At 42.8% G+C, this 18,718-nt stretch overlaps 3 protein-coding genes across 3 annotated transcripts in view; all 3 read left to right on the top strand.

The window, feature by feature from the left end:
• The first annotated feature begins 383 nt into the window (after positions 1–383).
• LOC142992370 (uncharacterized) lies at positions 384–4,584 on the top strand. Its single transcript, XM_076142763.1, has 2 exons — positions 384–985; positions 1,734–4,584. The coding sequence occupies exons 1-2, from the start codon at positions 790–792 to the stop codon at positions 3,200–3,202; spliced, it is 1,665 nt and encodes a 554-aa protein (XP_075998878.1). The 5' UTR covers positions 384–789; the 3' UTR covers positions 3,203–4,584.
• Positions 4,585–5,006: 422 nt separating this feature from the next.
• Positions 5,007–15,560, top strand: LOC142992603 (uncharacterized). The gene is made up of 5 exons (XM_076143091.1): positions 5,007–5,157; positions 6,041–6,544; positions 8,507–8,986; positions 11,713–12,200; positions 15,026–15,560. Exons 2-5 carry the CDS (start codon positions 6,048–6,050, stop codon positions 15,442–15,444), a joined length of 1,884 nt encoding a protein of 627 aa, XP_075999206.1. The 5' UTR covers positions 5,007–5,157; positions 6,041–6,047; the 3' UTR covers positions 15,445–15,560.
• Positions 15,561–17,138: 1,578 nt separating this feature from the next.
• Positions 17,139–18,718, top strand: part of LOC142992298 (xylosyltransferase 1-like) — a 26,991-nt gene continuing 25,411 nt past the window's right edge. The window contains exon 1 of the mRNA XM_076142664.1: positions 17,139–17,431. Coding sequence (XP_075998779.1) covers positions 17,150–17,431 — 282 coding nt within the window. The 5' untranslated portion in view covers positions 17,139–17,149. The remainder of the gene's footprint in view (positions 17,432–18,718) is intronic.

The raw sequence follows: 18,718 nt of genomic DNA, 5'->3' as shown, positions 1-18,718 counted from the left end.
TCCATACACCGATATAAAGACTTTGTTTATTTATAAATTGTTTATTTGGATGTTGCAAATAACAAATGTCTTTTTAGTGTCATATTTCTAATTTAAATCTAATTTATTTTTTAGATTTCAGTTGCAGTATTTTAAAGAGCCGATTTGACTTATGAAATTTTAAATATCTCGTCTTGTGATGGCTGAAGTGTGCTATAAAGAGTGAGATCCATAAAGTCGGCTTGTTTGCTTTTAAATTGAGGAAACAACTCTGAAGCTCCATCGCTATTACTACGATCATATCCGGAAGCAATAGAAACATTAACAGAAGTTTAAAATGATAATGTCTTCAAAATAAAGCAATATCAGTACTTCGTAAGATTATGCGTTCAGGTGCACTGAATATTGATACACGCGTATTGAATAGGAGCTCATTCATATTGAAGGAAGAATTTACACACTTTAGCTGCATATATTTTTGAAATGCAGGATCTATAATTACTACACACGTATGTTTCAACAGTCAACAAATATTGGATATGCTTTATAATGGCATTGTTTAAAAATTGTGGGTCAATGAAGGCAGATCTTTATCCAATGATTGTTTGTTTTTTAGTATTTAATATTTCACAGCCTTCGAGTCGTGCGCGTTAAGCTATGCTTTTATTCTGAAAAATTACACCGGACATGATCGTGTAACTCAAACTAGCGAGTGCTAGAAACACATGTGTTGTTTGGCACCATTTTCATACGATAGACATCACAAAAGCAGTGAATATTTGTCAGATTTAGCGGCTCGTGTCTCTGGCCATGTCCGACATTCACACCCTCAGAGCGCTGGTGAGTGAGCGGCTCTCCGCTGCTGCTGAGGAGATATTTGAGGCGGTCAGAAGGACCATCAAGGGCTACGAGGAGGAGCTTCTGCTCTCCAAACGGGAGATCCAGCGGCAGCGCAGGGCACTGCAGAGCGCTTTGAAACCAGACATAAAGATCAACGAAGTACCAGGTGTGTCCATAACGCTTCTATTGATTTGTTTCCATGTCAGCTCACTGCACATTAAAGCGGCGTTTCCGTCTACGCCAACCCTCATTTTGGCGCAACAACGTTACCAGAGGAATAAAAGTTAACGTAGTTCAGTGTTTGTTTGGCTGTCTGTACTTAATTGTTGTCATAGAGCTTCATTCATTGGGAGTTGAGGTGCCTTCATGTCCGAAGCCTTTCCGAGGTAAAGTGATACCTGCGGCTCTCTCAGGGGAAGAGGCGTCACAAACCTCAAGAAAACGTCTGAAACATCTTGGCTTTTATACTAATGTACACGCATACTAAAACATATTGTGTCATATTGTATTTATTGTCTCTGTATTGTGGCACATTCGGCATAAAAACGAACCTCCTACTGCACCTAAACAACTTTTAATATCGATGCACGCGCCGGCTAGTTAGCTGGTTTAAGAGCAAATGATCACTTTTTATCACAAAAACATGTATCATACACAAGCCGAAGACTACTTCCATTTTGTTTTTATTCGTTCGTTTGGAGTTTTTGAGTTCTGCCGGTATGCTGTATGAAATTTTACAAATGGAGGACAAAATACATGTTTTACAAAGTGGTTTGTGTTCATTCCAGTCCTGGTTCACACTTCTTGGTGTGTTTAGAGAAATCATAGACTATATCATTCTTCTTAAATACTTTTCTGAATATTTCTTTAACACTTTCTTTCATGAAGGTTCCATCTTCCCTTCTTTCCCACAGAGCAGCCACAGCTCGCTCTCTCTGTCTGGGATGAGGACTTCCCCTCTGAGCCGCAGCAGCAGGACTGGAGCACCGGACTGGACCACAACGACCAGGAGCCTCAGCAGACAAAGAAACAGGAGGAGAACCCGAGCAGCCAGGAGGAAGAGCAGCTTCAGGACCTGGAAGAAGACACCATCAGATTTGTATTCACTCCTCCGTATGTGAAGAATGAGCTTCACCAGCCTCAGTCCAGTTCTCTAACTCAAGAGGGGGCTAAAGAAGATGGACATCCTCTGCCGAGCACTTCAGCTGAGCAGATGCAAACAAACGCTGAAGGGAAGGAAGAGGGGCTTTCTTCTGATGCTGAAGAAGCCGACGAGGCGTGGACTGGAGGATCTCAAAGCGAAGACAGCGACAGCAGTGATAAGGTGAAAAAAAAGAGGTCGTCTCGTTTACTGAAGGCCCCGATGCTGCACCCGACTAAAAAGGCAAAACCCCGCATCTGCTGTAAAGTGTGCGGGAAAGCTTTCCACGCCAACGTGTCTTTGGTGAACCACATGGAAGTTCACCCCAAGGACATCTGCGGCATCTGTGGGGAATGTTTCAAAACGGAGGAGAGCTTTCAGGAACACTTGAAAACCCACGTGAAAGCCGAAATCTGCAGCGTGTGTGGGAAATGTTTCGGCGCCCCCAGAGCCTTGGAGACACACATGAGGGTCCACACGGGGGAGAAACCGTTCAACTGCAGCGAATGCGGTAAATCCTTCAACTGTCGCCACAACATGATGCGGCACATTAGAATTCACACCGGAGAGAAACCGTATTCCTGCATCGTCTGTGGGAAATGCTTCAGTGACTATTCCACCTTGAAGCGACACCTGCGGGTCCATTTACCCGGGAGGGCCATGTCTGAGGAGCACACCGCAGACGCACAGGAAGGCCACGACATCGAGATCAAGAGCACCACATCATCGGCCAAGAAGCATCCGATCCCAACTATTTGTGAAGTGTGCGGGAAAATGTTTCACTCGGTGGTTTCTCTGGTGAATCATGCCAAAACTCACGCCTCAGACCTCTGCGGGGTTTGTGGGACACATTTTGAGTCGCAGGAAAGTTTAAAGCTTCACTTGAAAACTCACAAAAACGGGAAGGTTTGCGACATCTGCGGCAAATGTTTCGACAGCCACGGTAGCCTGGAGATGCACATGAGAACACACACGGGGGAGAAGCCGTTCCTGTGCAACGAGTGCGGCAAATCCTTCAACTGCCGTCACAACATGATGCGACACATGAGGACGCACACCGGAGAGAAACCGTACCTCTGTAACGTCTGCGGCCGAAGCTTCAGCGACCAATCTTCTCTGAAACACCACAGCAGCACGCACACGGGAGAGAAGCCGCATCGGTGTGAGATCTGCGGCAAAGGGTTTCACCGTAAGACGTACGTGAAGCTTCACATGAAGAGTCACTCGGCTGAGAAGAGGTGATCAGCCTCAACCTGAACATTGCTGCAACCATCATCGTTTAGCAATAGAAGACGAGAAGGAATATCGTCTGATTTTGATTCAATCCAGATCTGACAAAGAGTGAAACAGCTTTATGCCCCGATATAGAGAATATATACGTATAGTTGTCTGTATCAAGAAGAAGGCACTTTCTCAGGTTCAAGGAGAATTATGTCATAAACTCAGGAAAACAACGCGGATGGTACTATTGATTGTTTTGATAATCAATCTAGCGTTGATATTTGCATGTGTATATACTCTGAGTATGTGTCCATCAATGGAAGAGTTGAAGGAGGAGAAACTGAAGTTGCTCATTTTCAATCTCGACCAATAATCCTTTTATTAAGTTGTCATGATTCTGCCAATTTGATTTGAGTTCAAATTGTCGTTGCAAGCTGAAGTAATGTTTTCACAATAGTGTTTAAGACTATTGTAGTGCAGAATTCTTTTTTGAAGTAGAATGGCTGCTCAGAATAGTTTGGTTTCTTCAGATCCTGAGGAAATGATGTGAAACGTTCAGGTATGGATCGTCCTGTGTTTGTGTCCAACCTGCAAATGAATCCTGATATTTAATGGATCTCTGGCTCAGCTTGGGTTTTTAGTGCCTCGCTGATCTTTCCTGTGCTTGTAGACAGGTTGGCAGTTAGACAGGTTGGCAGATAGACAGGTTGGTTATTACCCTGTGCCTGTATTGGATTCATCAAAACTCAAACCTTATCCACCAGCTGTGCCTTTGTACAAGCTCCAGATTGGCTCCGTGTTCAGGCAGTTAGAGGCAAGTAGAGAACATTTACTTGAGTTCTAATCGCACACAAGACATTAAAAGTTTCATTCATAAAAGTAATGAGCAAGTGGTAAAAAAAGGAGGCATTTACAGCAGCAGCAGCTCCTCAAGCTGTTCGGGGCCCTTTTGCACAATCAGCAGACACAGGACAACATTAACATCCCATTGGGGCTCATGCTTCCCTAAGTCCAATATTCTCTCCTGATTTCAGGGTGGTGAGACACATTTAGCTTACAGAGGCAGCGAGTAAAAAGAGAGCACAGCTGGGTGATGGTCACAGCACTGAAGGGGAGCTTTTCATGTTAGGAAGGCTTTTGACTTAACGGGACAATCACAAGAAGAAGAACAAAGTGGCATTACTTCAATACTGTAAGAATACCAGGCACAGTGCTGTTGGAGCAGAGAAACGTGATGACAGCATTCAAGTGCACACACATAGTTGACATGATCTACATGGAGAAATGAGCCAGAGTATGAGAGACACTTATTTACATTGCGTACATTAAGGTCCATGTGTTAATAGTTGGATGTTTAAATACACTCTATTGCAGATGGCTCACAATAAACCCACATGCAGTCACGTCGTTGTCAAGTCTCCTTTGTGTGTGTGTGTGTGTGTGTGTGACCATGCAGTCTGCTGGCTATAGATGGACTCAATCTCGCAGGTACTTACAAACATATATGGATTCTGGCTGTGATTAATGCTGTGACTTTGTCTCACTTCTCTACATGGATACACGTTGACATTTTCAGCTTATTTGTTTTTAATTCTTCTCTTGTGTTAAGTCTACAGTAAAGCCTATTTGCTCCTTGGGAACTTCATTCTCGGCCTTGTTTTCTAAAACATTTTTTTGATTTCCTCGTACTTTTGTCATAATAAATTCATTATCTGTATTATACATTGTCATACAGCTGATATGTTGTCCCTGGGAAAGTCCCTGGATTCCCATGATCGTTTTTGCATAAGGCTTTGAGATCGGTGAGTCTACCCCTGGCAGGAACAGCTGCTTTGCTGGACACGCCCATAACAGTCAACAACATCGTGTTTTACTGAAAACGACACTCAGGAAGCAGCCCAAGAAGTTCCCTACCAGCTGCAGACACGTTGCCTGCATACAGAGATTAATCAACCACGGCGTAGATTCAGAGGAAGGTAAGATACTTTCTCACACTTGAGTTTTTACTGTCTGTGCTGCACATGTGTAGAACAGAAGTAAGTTCATGCCCAAATCGAATCATTTCAATTGACCTCCAATTTCCTCTGAAGCAGCTTGGATTGTTTAACTTTCTGGTTCCCAAACTTTTTCTTTCGTGCCCCCCTTTTTTAGATACTAAATCCCCCTCCCCCTCTCGGTCGGGGTGATATAATATATTACGGGACGGCTGATCGGTGCAACGGGGGAGGGGGGTTGACGATATAAAACAATACTGATTGGTCTGACGGGGGGGCGGGGCGCTCTGGACGCTCATTCTCCAGTATCGCCCCATTCATTTATTTGAGGCGGTACTTATCCCCACCCCCACCACACACACACACACACACACTTTGGGAACCACTGGATTAACTGAAGATACTGTCAATCTTGAAGCAAATACATGATGTCATTCATTTTTCAATACTTTTGGCAGCACCGTTACGTCAAATGTGAAGTTCAAGACATCACATGTTTCTGTACAACACAGAGGTAAATCTTCCAGTGTGCTGCTAGGAATCTGCTCCTTACCCAGTTCAGGCTCAGTTCAGGGTCATCTGACTAAGCTTGTTGCTCATTAAAAGATCAAAAGCCACAAAGCCGTCAAATTTGCACACGATCCGCTGAACCAAGACGTAAACGCACCTAATGCAATCGATCTCCTCCATATTGCACATCCACCACCATTCAAGTGAAAAATAGATAATAGACTATGTGTTGTGCAGCACGACCTTCTGCTCAGGTAAACAGGCAGTGAGGTCATTTCTCTCAAACTGTATGTGGAAACACCAGACAGGAAGTGAATTTGCAAATGCATGCAAATAACAAACCTCTTTCTTATAGTTACAGCATGAGCGGAGGTAGATGTCAGCAGGTAGAGTGGGCAGAGGATGACTTCATCCTCCAAGCTGGTGTTGAACGACTTCTTACATCAGAGCCATGTTCAGGAAAAATCTATCTCATGTTCCATGGCACCGACAAGAAACATCTTCAGTCCATCCGGGCCTCTGGTCTTCATCAGTCTGAAGATGGGATGCTGGGCCGTGGTGTTTACCTCAGCAGAGACCTGGCAAAAGCGAGTCGCTACCCCCTCAAGCTGGATGTATCTGAGAGGGTCGTGATCATGGTGCAGGTGAAAGTTGGGAAGGTGATCCGCATCAATCATAAAGGACATCCATATCAGAAGTCATGGTATAACCTTGGATATGACACTGCCTGGGTCCCACCATACTGTGGAATGGTGCCAAGCGGTTTGGAGGAGAATTGTGTCTGGGATCCCAATCGAATAGAAATCATTGATTATATCCAACCACGCCTGCAGCAGCAGCCTTATGCCAGTGGCTGCTGAGAGCAGAGGAGGATTTACTGTCCCTTCATTTTTTGTGTTCAAATGTTTTTATATGTTTGGATAAAAACATGGAAATGATAAAAAGTTTGTTTACTCTGTCATTGTCGAAAATAAACGTTTAACATCACATTCAAAAAGTCAGAATTATTTTTTCTTACAAACTGACGGTGTAGATAGTGTAGATATAGGTGATGTGTTTTTGTAGTGCAGCCCATACATGTTGGATGACATCACTTTTAGTAGCGGAATGAAGTTGCAACTGTTTCCAACCCTGACAGATGGGACCAAAGAAGAGAAAGGACGGAGACCAAGAATCACCTCTTCATTTTTAGCTTCATTCAATTAGATCACTGGCAATTCTTTGCAATATGCACAAAATCAGACTTATATGGTTGAAGGGGCAGATTCATTGCATTTCTCGAGTGCGCAGTGTATTTGTATGCATCTGTCTGCATGTGTGTGAGGGTGAGTTGTGAGTATTTTACTGCTTGACTGGAGACACAAAGTACGGAGAGGTAATCGGTCCTGAGATAGTCAGACGAGGGGGTCTATGTTGTCAGTGTATCTGTATGTGGTGTGTGTGCTTGGCTTATCATATTGAATCCATCCATATATTCACTGAGACTCAAAATACTGACAGCTGACTGCACTGGCTAGATACACATGGAGTGTATTTAATCTTATGTTTCAGGTTTAGTCAACCCCTGGCGGGAGACGCTGCTCTGCTGGACACGCCCGCAACATTCGCACACAACATCCTGTCTGACTGTAAATGAAACTCAGAATACAGTGCCACGGGTGAAACGAAAGTAAAAGGTGGAAAACCAACTCCTCGTTAAAAGTTTACCTAAAAGTTCCCTACTAGCCACTCACTTACTGACTGCATGCAGAGAACAATCAACCCCAGCATCTGGAAGGTAAGATCCTTTTACTCCAAACTTGACTTTTTTTTCTGCCTGTGCTCCACATTTGAAGAACAGAAATTGATTAATACACAACTCAAATCATTTCATGTTAATTCTCAACATTTTGACCTGCAATTTTCACTCAAGTAGGTTGAAGTGTACTTTTACAAAGCCCCTTGTAATGTGTAATGTAATCGTACTGTGTTCTGTATCTGCCTTGTGATTAACTGAAGCTACTGTAAAGCTAAAAAGCAAATACTTTTAAAAAATAATTTTAAACCCATGATGTCATTTTATTCATTTGTCATTACTCCTAGCAGCACCATCACATTTCAGTGGAAACCTGTTTCTGAAATGCATCACAAATAGATTAATTTTGAGATAATTAATGTGATGTTGAACAAATATGATTCATTTATGTGACAGAGTCAAAAAAGCAAAACACAGAGGTAAATCATCATACATCATGCTGTTAGAAATGTGCTCCTTACTGAGTTTTTAACCAAATAAAGGTCTTAAAGAAATCACATGAATCAAGCAAACGTCATCAACATGGTTTCAATTATAGATTTGAGTAAAGTACAGCAAAGTACTAATGAACTTAAAAATCAATCTAGCTTTGAAAGGTAAGCGTACTTTGATTAGATGTCACTTCTGTATATCTTTATACTGGCGCTTGGACTTAAATAAATAATAGATTTGGTTTTGCTGAAACCTGTTCTAATACAATCCTGTACTGCATGGGGTAGGGTGTAGATGGAATGCAGGAAGTGTGCTGCTACTGGGTAATTAAGGCTGTTACACCTGATGGTGCTGCGATGTTCAGCAATACAGGTTTTTAATTCCTGACTGGTCTTCCCAACATATGCTTTCCACATGGGCATGTAAATAACTGACTTAGTGTGGCACGTTATGATGCCCTAGAAAGTTCTGTCTTGTGTGTAAATGAAGCTGATGATGATGCCAAACAGGAAGTGCGTGTGTCACATCTCTCTGAGCGTCTCTCCAGCTCCTTCAGAATTTATAGCATGCAAATAACAAACCTCTTTCTTACAGTGACAACATGTATCGAGGTAGAGGTCAGCAGGTACAGTGGGCAGAGAATGACTTTGCCCTCCCAGCTGGTGTACAACGACTTGTTACATCAGCGCCATGTTCAGGGAACGCCTATATCATGTACCATGGCACTAACAAGAAACATCTTCAGTCCATCCTGGCCTCTGGTCTTCGTCAGTCTGAAGATGGGATGCTTGGCCGTGGTGTTTACCTCAGCAGAGACCTGGAGAAAGCGAGTCGCTACCCCCTCGAGCTGGATGAGTCTGAGAGGGTCGTGATCAGGGTGCAGGTGCAAGTTGGGAAAGTGATCGTCATCAATCATCAACGCCATCCAAAGCAGAAATCATGGCATAGCCTTGGATATGACTCTGCCTGGGTCCCACCAGACTGTGGAATGGTGCAAAGCGGTTTGGAGGAGAATTGTGTCTGGGATCCCAAACAAATCAAAATCATTGATTATATCCAACCTGCCACAGCCTAATGCCAGTGCCTGTGGCTGGTGAGAGCAGAGGAGGATTTACCAATTTCTTTTTCTGTGTTCAAATGTATTTTTATATGTTTGGATAAAAACATGGAAATGATGAAAAGTCATTGTTGAAAATAAACCTTTTACATCAAATTCAAAAAGTCAGAATTCTTTTTTCACAACCTTATAGTATAGAGATGGTATAGGTATAGGTGATGTGTTTTTGTATTTCAGCCCATAAATTCACTCTTCAAATGTTCAATCGCAAAACTTCCAAATCATTAAACAGTCTTCTAAGTGCAAATGCAACAAGGGGCTTCAAACATCAAAAGTGGATTTGGAACATAGAATAAAAAATCCCTTCAGCAGTAAACAGCATCGCTCATAGGTTGTGCTACAAAAAAAACCCAAATAACTGATGTGGTCCTTGGAAAAAAAAAAGGTGACATCACTTTAAGAAGACGCATGAGGGGGGTGTTTACCTCAGCAGAGATCTAGAGAAAGCGAGTCGCTACCCCCTCAAGCTGGATGTATCTGAGAGGGTCGTGATTAGGGTGCAGGTGCAAGTTGGGAAGGTGATCATCATCAATCATAAAGGAAACGTCCATTGTGCGTCCGTTGTAGTCCAGCCCATACATGTTAGATGACATCACTTTTAGTAGCAGAATGAAGTTGCAACTGTTTCCAACCCTGACAGATGGGACCAAAGAAAGATTCAGAGAAAGGACAGAGACCAAGAATCACCTCTCCATTTTTAGCTTCATTCAATTAGATCACTGGCAATTCTTTGCAATATGCACAAAAATCAGACTTATATGGTGGAAGGGGCAGATTCATTGCATTTCTCGAGTGCGCAGTGTATTTGTATGCATGTGTCTGCATGTGTGTGTGTGTGAGGGTGAATTAGTGAGTAGTTTACTTCTTGACTGGAAACACGAAGTACGGAGAGGTAATCGGTCCTGATACAGTCAGACGAGGGGGTCTATGTTATTGTCAGTGTATCTGTATGCATATGTGGTGTGTGTGTGTGCTTGGCTTATCATATTGAATCCATCCATATATTCGCTGCGACCCAAAATACTGACAGCTGACTGCACTGGCTAGATACACATGGAGTGTATTTAATCTTATGTTTCAGGTTTGTATGTGACCTTATTTAATAACAACATTAATAATAATAATAATAATTAGTTTGCCCCCTGGTTAGGCCCCCCAGAAAGCTAGAGCTGCCCCTGACACTCACAGTTCATTTACTTTTCTGGACACTAAAGGAAAAGTCAGAGTGTCATCTATCAAGAAGAGGGACAGACTGTTTTAATTTGATTAGCAGGTCTTGATCAATTATCTGTATGATACATTGTCAGACAGATGAGATGTTGTCACTGTTCTGTCTCTCTCGTCTCTTAGTTCATGTTTCAGGGCACCGATGGCACCTGTGGGTTAAGTGCTGGGATTCTCACAAGTTCTTTTGGGGAAGGCCCTGATTTCTGAGTCTACCCCTGGCGGGAGACGCTGCTCTGCTGGACACGCCCGCAACATTCCCACACAACATCCTGTCTGACTGTAAATGGAACTCAGAGTACAGTGCCACGGGTGAAACGAAAGTAAAAGGTGGAAAACCAACTCCTCGTTAAAAGTTTCCCTAAAGGTTCCCTACTAGCCACTCACTCACTGACTGCATGCAGAGAACAATCAACCCCAGCATCTGGAAGGTAAGATCCTTTTACTCCAAACTTGACTTTTTTTTCTGCCTGTGCTCCACATTTGAAGAACAGAAATTGATTAATACACAACTCAAATCATTTCATGTTAATTCTCAACATTTTGACCTCCAATTTTCACTCAAGTAGGTTGAAGTGTACTTTTACAAAGCCCCTTGTAATGTGTAATGTAATCGTACTCTGTTCTGTATCTGCCTTGTGATTAACTGAAGCTACTGTAAAGCTAAAAAGTAAATTTTAAACCCATGATGTCATTTTATTCATTTGTCATTACTCCTGGCAGCACCATCACATTTCAGTGTAAACCTGTTTCTGAAATGCATCACAAATAGATTAATTTTGAGATAATTAATGTGATGTTGAACAAATATGATTCATTTATGTGACAGAGTCAAAAAAGCAAAACACAGAGGTAAATCATCATACATCATGCTGTTAGAAATGTGCTCCTTACTGAGTTTTTAACCAAATAAAGGTCTTAAAGAAATCACATGAATCAAGCAAGCGTCATCAACATGGTTTCAATTATAGATTTGAGTAAAGTACAGCAAAGTACTAATGAACTTAAAAATCAATCTAGCTTTGAAAGGTAAGCGTACTTTGATTAGATGTCACTTCTGTATATCTTTATACTGGCGCTTGGACTTAAATAAATAATAGATTTGGTTTTGCTGAAACCTGTTCTAATACAATCCTGTACTGCATGGGGTAGGGTGTAGATGGAATGCAGGAAGTGTGCTGCTACCGGGTAATTAAGGCTGTTACACCTGATGGTGCTGCGATGTTCAGCAATACAGGTTTTTAATTCCTGACTGGTCTTCCCAACATATGCTTTCCACATGGGCATGCAAATAACTGACTTAGTGTGGCACGTTATGATGCCCTAGAAAGTTCTGTCTTGTGTGTAAATGAAGCTGATGATGATGCCAAACAGGAAGTGCGTGTGTCACATCTCTCTGAGCGTCTCTCCAGCTCCTTCAGAATTTATAGCATGCAAATAACAAACCTCTTTCTTACAGTGACAACATGTATCGAGGTCAGCAGGTACAGTGGGCAGAGAATGACTTTGCCCTCCCAGCTGGTGTACAACGACTTGTTACATCAGAGCCATGTTCAGGGAACACCTATATCATGTACCATGGCACTAACAAGAAACATCTTCAGTCCATCCTGGCCTCTGGTCTTCGACAGTCTGAAGGTGGGATGCTGGGCCGTGGTGTTTACCTCAGCAGAGACCTGGAGAAAGCGAGTCGCTACCCCCTCGAGCTGGATGTATCTGAGAGGGTTGTGATCAGGGTGCACGTGCAAGTTGGGAAAGTGATCATCATCAATCGTCAACACCATCCACATCAGAAGTCATGGCATAACCTTGGATATGACTCTGCCTGGGTCCCACCAGACTGTGGAATGGTGCGAAGCGGTTTGGAGGAGAATTGTGTCTGGGATCCCAAACAAATCAAAATCATTGATTATATCCAACCACGCCTGCAGCAGCAGCTTTATGCCAGTGCCTGTGGCTGGTGAGAGCAGAGGAGGATTTACCAATTTCTTTTTCTGTGTTCAAATGTATTTTTATATGTTTGGATAAAAACATGGAAATGATGAAAAGTCATTGTTGAAAATAAACCTTTTACATCAAATCCAAAAAGTCAGAATTCTTTTTTTATAACCTTATAGTATAGAGATGGTATAGGTATAGGTGATATGTTTTTGTATTTCAGCCCATAAATTCACTCTTCAAATGTTCAATCGCAAAACTTCCAAATCATTCAATCAAACAGTCTTCTAAGTGCAAATGCAACAAGGGGCTTCAAACATCAAAAGTGGATTTGGAACATAGAATAAAAAATCCCTGCAGCAGTAAACAGCATCGCTCATGGGTTGTGCTACAAAAAAACCCCAAATAACTGATGTGGTCTTTGGAAAAAAAAAGGTGACATCACTTTAAGAAGACGCATGAGGGGGGTGTTTACCTCAGCAGAGATCTAGAGAAAGCGAGTCGCTACCCCCTCAAGCTGGATGTATCTGAGAGGGTCGGGATTAGGGTGCAGGTGCAAGTTGGGAAGGTGATCATCATCAATCATAAAGGAAACGTCCATTGTACGTCCGTTGTAGTCCAGCCCATACATGTTAGATGACATCACTTTTAGTAGCGGAATGAAGTTGCAACCGTTTCCAACCCTGACAGATGGGACCAAAGAAAGATTCAGAGAAAGGACAGAGACCAAGAATCACCTCTCCATTTTTAGCTTCATTCAATTAGATCACTGGCAATTCTTTGCAATATGCACAAAAATCAGACTTATATGGTTGAAGGGGCAGATTCATTGCATTTCTCGAGTGCGCAGTGTATTTGTATGCATGTGTCTGCATGTGTGTGTGTGTGAGGGTGAATTAGTGAGTAGTTTACTGCTTGACTGGAAACACAAAGTACGGAGAGGTAATCGGTCCTGATACAGTCAGACAAGGGGGTCTATGTTATTGTCAGTGTATCTGTATGCATATGTGGTGTGTGTGTGTGCTTGGCTTATCATATTGAATCCATCCATATATTCGCTGCGACCCAAAATACTGACAGCTGACTGCACTGGCTAGATACACATGGAGTGTATTTAATCTTATGTTTCAGGTTTGTATGTGACCTTATTTAATAACAACATTAATAATAATAATAATAATTAGTTTGCCCCCTGGTTAGGCCCCCCAGAAAGCTAGAGCTGCCCCTGACACACACAGTTCATTTACTTTTCTGGACACTAAAGGAAAAGTCAGAGTGTCATCTATCAAGAAGAGGGACAGACTGGTTTTATTTGATTAGCAGGTCTTGATCAATTATCTGTATGATACATTGTCAGACAGATGAGATGTTGTCACTGTTCTGTCTCTCTCGTCTCTTAGTTCATGTTTCAGGGCACCGATGGCACCTGTGGGTTAAGTGCTGGGATTCTCACAAGTTCTTTTGGGGAAGGCCCAGATTTCTGAGTCTACCCCTGGCGGGAGACGCTGCTCTGCTGGACACGCCCGCAACATTCCCACACAACATCCTGTCTGACTGTAAATGGAACTCAGAATACAGTGCCACGGGTGAAACGAAAGTAAAAGGTGGAAAACCAACTCCTCGTTAAAAGTTTCCTAAAAGTTCCCTACTAGCCACTCACTCACTGACTGCATGCAGAGAACAATCAACCCCAGCATCTGGAAGGTAAGATCCTTTTACTCCAAACTTGACTTTTTTTTCTGCCTGTGCTCCACATTTGAAGAACAGAAATTGATTAATACACAACTCAAATCATTTCATGTTAATTCTCAACATTTTGACCTCCAATTTTCACTCAAGTAGGTTGAAGTGTACTTTTACAAAGCCCCTTGTAATGTGTAATGTAATCGTACTCTGTTCTGTATCTGCCTTGTGATTAACTGAAGCTACTGTAAAGCTAAAAAGCAAATACTTTTAAAAAATAATTTTAAGCCCATGATGTCATTTTATTCATTTGTCATTACTCCTGGCAGCACCATCACATTTCAGTGTAAACCTGTTTCTGAAATGCATCACAAATAGATTAATTTTGAGATAATTAATGTGATGTTGAACAAATATGATTCATTTATGTGACAGAGTCAAAATAGCAGAACACAGAGGTAAATCATCATACATCATGCTGTTAGAAATGTGCTCCTTACTGAGTTTTTAACCAAATAAAGGTCTTAAAGAAATCACATGAATCAAGCAAACGTCATCAACATGGTTTCAATTATAGATTTGAGTAAAGTACAGCAAAGTACTAATGAACTTAAAAATCAATCTAGCTTTGAAAGGTAAGCGTACTTTGATTAGATGTCACTTCTGTATATCTTTATACTGGCGCTTGGACTTAAATAAATAATAGATTTGGTTTTGCTGAAACCTGTTCTAATACAATCCTGTACTGCATGGGGTAGGGTGTAGATGGAATGCAGGAAGTGTGCTGCTACCGGGTAATTAAGGCTGTTACACCTGATGGTGCTGCGATGTTCAGCAATACAGGTTTTTAATTCCTGACTGGTCTTCCCAACATATGCTTTCCACATGGGCATGCAAATAACTGACTTAGTGTGGCACGTTATGATGCCCTAGAAAGTTCTGTCTTGTGTGTTAATGAAGCTGATGATGATGCCAAACAGGAAGTGCGTGTGTCACATCTCTCTGAGCGTCTCTCCTTCTGAATTTATAGCATGCAAATAACAAACCTCTTTCTTACAGTGACAGCATGTATCGAGGTAGAGGTCAGCAGGTACAGTGGGCAGAGGAGGACTTTGTCCTCCCAGCTGGTGTACAACGACTTGTTACATCAGCGCCATGTTCAGAGAACACCTATATCATGTACCATGGCACTAACAAGAAACATCTTCAGTCCATCCTGGCCTCTGGTCTTCGTCAGTCTGAAGATGGGATGCTGGGCCGTGGTGTTTACCTCAGCAGAGACCTGGAGAAAGCGAGTCGCTACCCCCTCAAGCTGGATGAGTCTGAGAGGGTCGTGATCAGGGTGCACGTGCAAGTTGGGAAAGTGATCATCATCAATTGTCAACACCATCCACATCAGAAGTCATGGCATGACCTTGGATATGACTCTGCCTGGGTCCCACCAGACTGTGGAATGGTGCGAAGCGGTTTGGAGGAGAATTGTGTCTGGGATCCCAAACAAATCAAAATCATTGATTATATCCAACCACGCCTGCAGCAGCAGCCTTATGCCAGTGCCTGTGGCTGGTGAGAGCAGAGGAGGATTTACCAATTCCTTTTTCTGTGTTCAAATGTATTTTTATATGTTTGGATAAAAACATGGAAATGATGAAAAGTCATTGTTGAAAATAAACCTTTTACATCAAATTCAAGAAGTCTATGGTATATGTATAGACATAGGTGATGTGTTTTTGTAGTCCAGCCCATAAATTCACTCCTCAAATGTTCCCTCCCAAAACTTCCAAATCATTCAATCAAACGGTCTTCTAAGTGCAAATGCAACAAGGGGCTTCAAACATCAAAAGTGGATTTGGAACAAAGAATAAAAAAATCCCTGCAGCAGTAAACAGTGATCACTTTAAATAGACGCATGAAGGGAAATCCTCATTTATAGTCATGGAAGTGGAAGTGATGTCATCCCATTTTGTTTGAGGAGATTGGATCATTTAACTCTAGAAAACTCTCTTCAAAAACTCTGACAGATGGGAACCAAAGAAAGATGAGGAGAAGAGGGCAAAGAAAGGACAGGGACCAAGAATCACCTCTCTATTTTTGGCTTCATTCAATTAGATCACTTAGTTATTCTTTGCATTATGCATGAAATCAGACTAATATGGTGGAAGGGGCAGATTCATTGCGTTTCTCGTGTGTGTGTGTGTGTGTGGGGGGGGGTTACTGCTTGACTGAAGACACATAAAGTATGGAGAGGCAACCGTTGGTCAGATGGAGGGGTCTATGTTATTGTCAGTGTATCTGTATGCATATGTGGTGTGTGTGTGTGTGCTTGGCTTATCATATTGAATCCATCCATATATTCAATTTCTCATTTGGTTGGACCCAAAATGCTGACAACTGACTGCTGGAAATAAACACTGTTGATTTGCTTTTGGCCACACGGGGGCCTCTGTGCCCTCTCTGAGTGTGACTCTGCCTATGTATTGTTTATTTTAGTCTACATGTTGGCTTATCACCTTGAATCCCATTAGGGCTATAATTACATAAAGACATTCAACTTCCCTCTGAGCTGCAGATCATGTATGAAATGTGTTATACAGCCCACAGCGTTATCATCATTATGTGTGTAATTAGCCCCTCGGTTTATTTTATGTTTTGTTGAATTCTTTTATAAATTCATTGATGTCCTTTATGTGCACATTTTCAACTTTCATCTTCCCAAATATTTTTGATGTTTGGTAAGATCCAAGCAGATGAAAAGATGGTACCCATTTGTCATATTTGGTTAAAACTACATTGACTTAAGTAACAATGTATTTGCATTAGTTAGTACGTAAATTGAGTTAAATAAAAGTAAACGTATTATTAGATTTTTGTGTCACCTCAGTGCATCTAACATGGACTGAGAATATAATTCCATTGGGCTTTGTGAGTAGTGATGAATCTTGAATGTATCATTATCATTCTTACTCGTAGTAGCATTCATATTCATAACGTCGCCACCGGGCTTTGCTGTAAATGAGGAAATAAACGCTTTAACAAAACTGTTGCTGTACTTTCGGCCGCACGGGGGCGTCGTTTCCTCTCGGAGCTTCAACACCTCCACAGTTCTCTCCTCATTTCGAGCCTTTGCCAAATTCCCTCCTCCCTCCTCCTCCTCCTCCTCCTCCTCTGCCTGCCAATAGCCCCTCTCAGGCCGGGTAGGGGAGCATTCATACCCCGCTGTCGGCGTTTAGCGGATGGGGCTCACAGTTTGAGCCGGGGGGAGGAGGAGGAGAACGATGAACGGTAACCCGTGTGCCCGCAAGCTGGCCCGGCGCTCCCGGTCCGCCCTGCTCGTCGCCGCTCTCGCCGTCCTGCTGGTCCAGACTCTCATCGTGTGGAACTTCAGCAGCTTGGATTCCGCCAACGGAGACGGAGGCGCCAGGAGCCGGGAGAAGCGCGAGGAGCGAGCCGTGGGGCTCAACAAAGCCGACGGGGAGCACCCGCGGAGGGGGCTGCAGAGGAAGGGCAACCCGCCGCCGCTGCTCGGGAAGGCGGCCGTTCGTTACAAGCTGCAGGCGGTAGGTTTGAACGCCACCTAATCCATTATTCATGCTGAACAGGGCTGCGTGGATTTAATTAGATTTTCGCGAGTGTGTTCATTTCACCGGCTCGTAAATGAGCGCTGTGTCCCCGGGGGAACCGCATGGGGAGAAGATGCTACGGAGCTTCTTCAGCTGCTCGCCTGTTGTTGTTGTGCTGTTTGCATCAGTTTCTTCGGTGTCTTTAGTGAGACACACGCCTGCAGGGCCAAACTCTGATTACAAAGCTGCCCATTTAACATTTAATCTGCGGCCAACATGCGTGACGAAACGGGATACGACCCATTTAGAACACCGTAGCCACAGTCACATCATAGCCCGTTAACAATACTGTGTAAGAAATCTGACTGTTAAACACAAATTTCCCTCTAAATGATCGTGGTGGAGAGAAGCGAACAGCACTTAACTGCACAATAACACAAGTAGACGTTTGATCATTCGGAGCACGTTTTAAATAACGTTTTAAACGGCGTAGCTTTGTTTAGATGAGATATGATCAGATGTTTGTTGTGGCGTTTCCTCACTCATTATTAGATAATCTCATGTCTCTGGGTTAAAACGCAAATTTAATTGTTTTGGGACCAAAGGAGGTCAGCACATTGTTATCTATGAATGTGGGCCATTAGTGTGTCATTTTACAGCAACAACAATAACAAAATATCAACACTTAAACCTTATATTGTAACAATTTCATGCTTTTAACCGCCCTCCAAAAACACTTCATGTGACCCAATGTGCTTGGAATGAAACGTGACTCACTTGTTGAGATGAAATGTTGAATTGCTTCTGCAGTAACTTGTAAATTGCTCATAGGCTTCTTTGATTCTCGTTGGAAAACCCTGTTGCAGGCCAAACGCCACATGAAAGGAGAGTTAGACGTTTACCTGTGGAGCAGAAACACTCACACACACAAACAAACTCATTCACACATTTGGCCAATTTTGAGTTTCCAGTTCAGCTAACCTGCGTGTTGTTTGGGCCGTGGGAGCCTCTCGTGTCCCAGTCGCCCACCGGGAGGACAGTTCCTGCATTGTTGTATCTTCCCACTGGAGCGACCCATCAGAGCGCCGGGAAGAAGCTCAATGTGTTCCGATGTTTAGTGAAGCTCAGCTGCTCTTGGTGAAGCGCAGGGACAAATCTGAGCGTGGAAACTGAGCTGACCGACGTCGCCACTTCCCCCCTTTAGTTTTTCTTATTCCCACTTCTGCCCTCAGTCACATTTGGATTTAGTCTTGGAATGAAGGATGTGTTGGTTTTCATGCGTGT

The sequence above is a fragment of the Genypterus blacodes genome, unplaced genomic scaffold (genome assembly GCF_046128005.1).
Source record: "Genypterus blacodes isolate CSIRO-AG114 ecotype Tasmania unplaced genomic scaffold, CSIRO-AGI_Gbla_v1 ptg000022l_1, whole genome shotgun sequence".
Lineage (NCBI taxonomy): Eukaryota > Metazoa > Chordata > Actinopteri > Ophidiiformes > Ophidiidae > Genypterus > Genypterus blacodes.
This window is presented reverse-complemented; position numbering and strand designations above follow the sequence as displayed.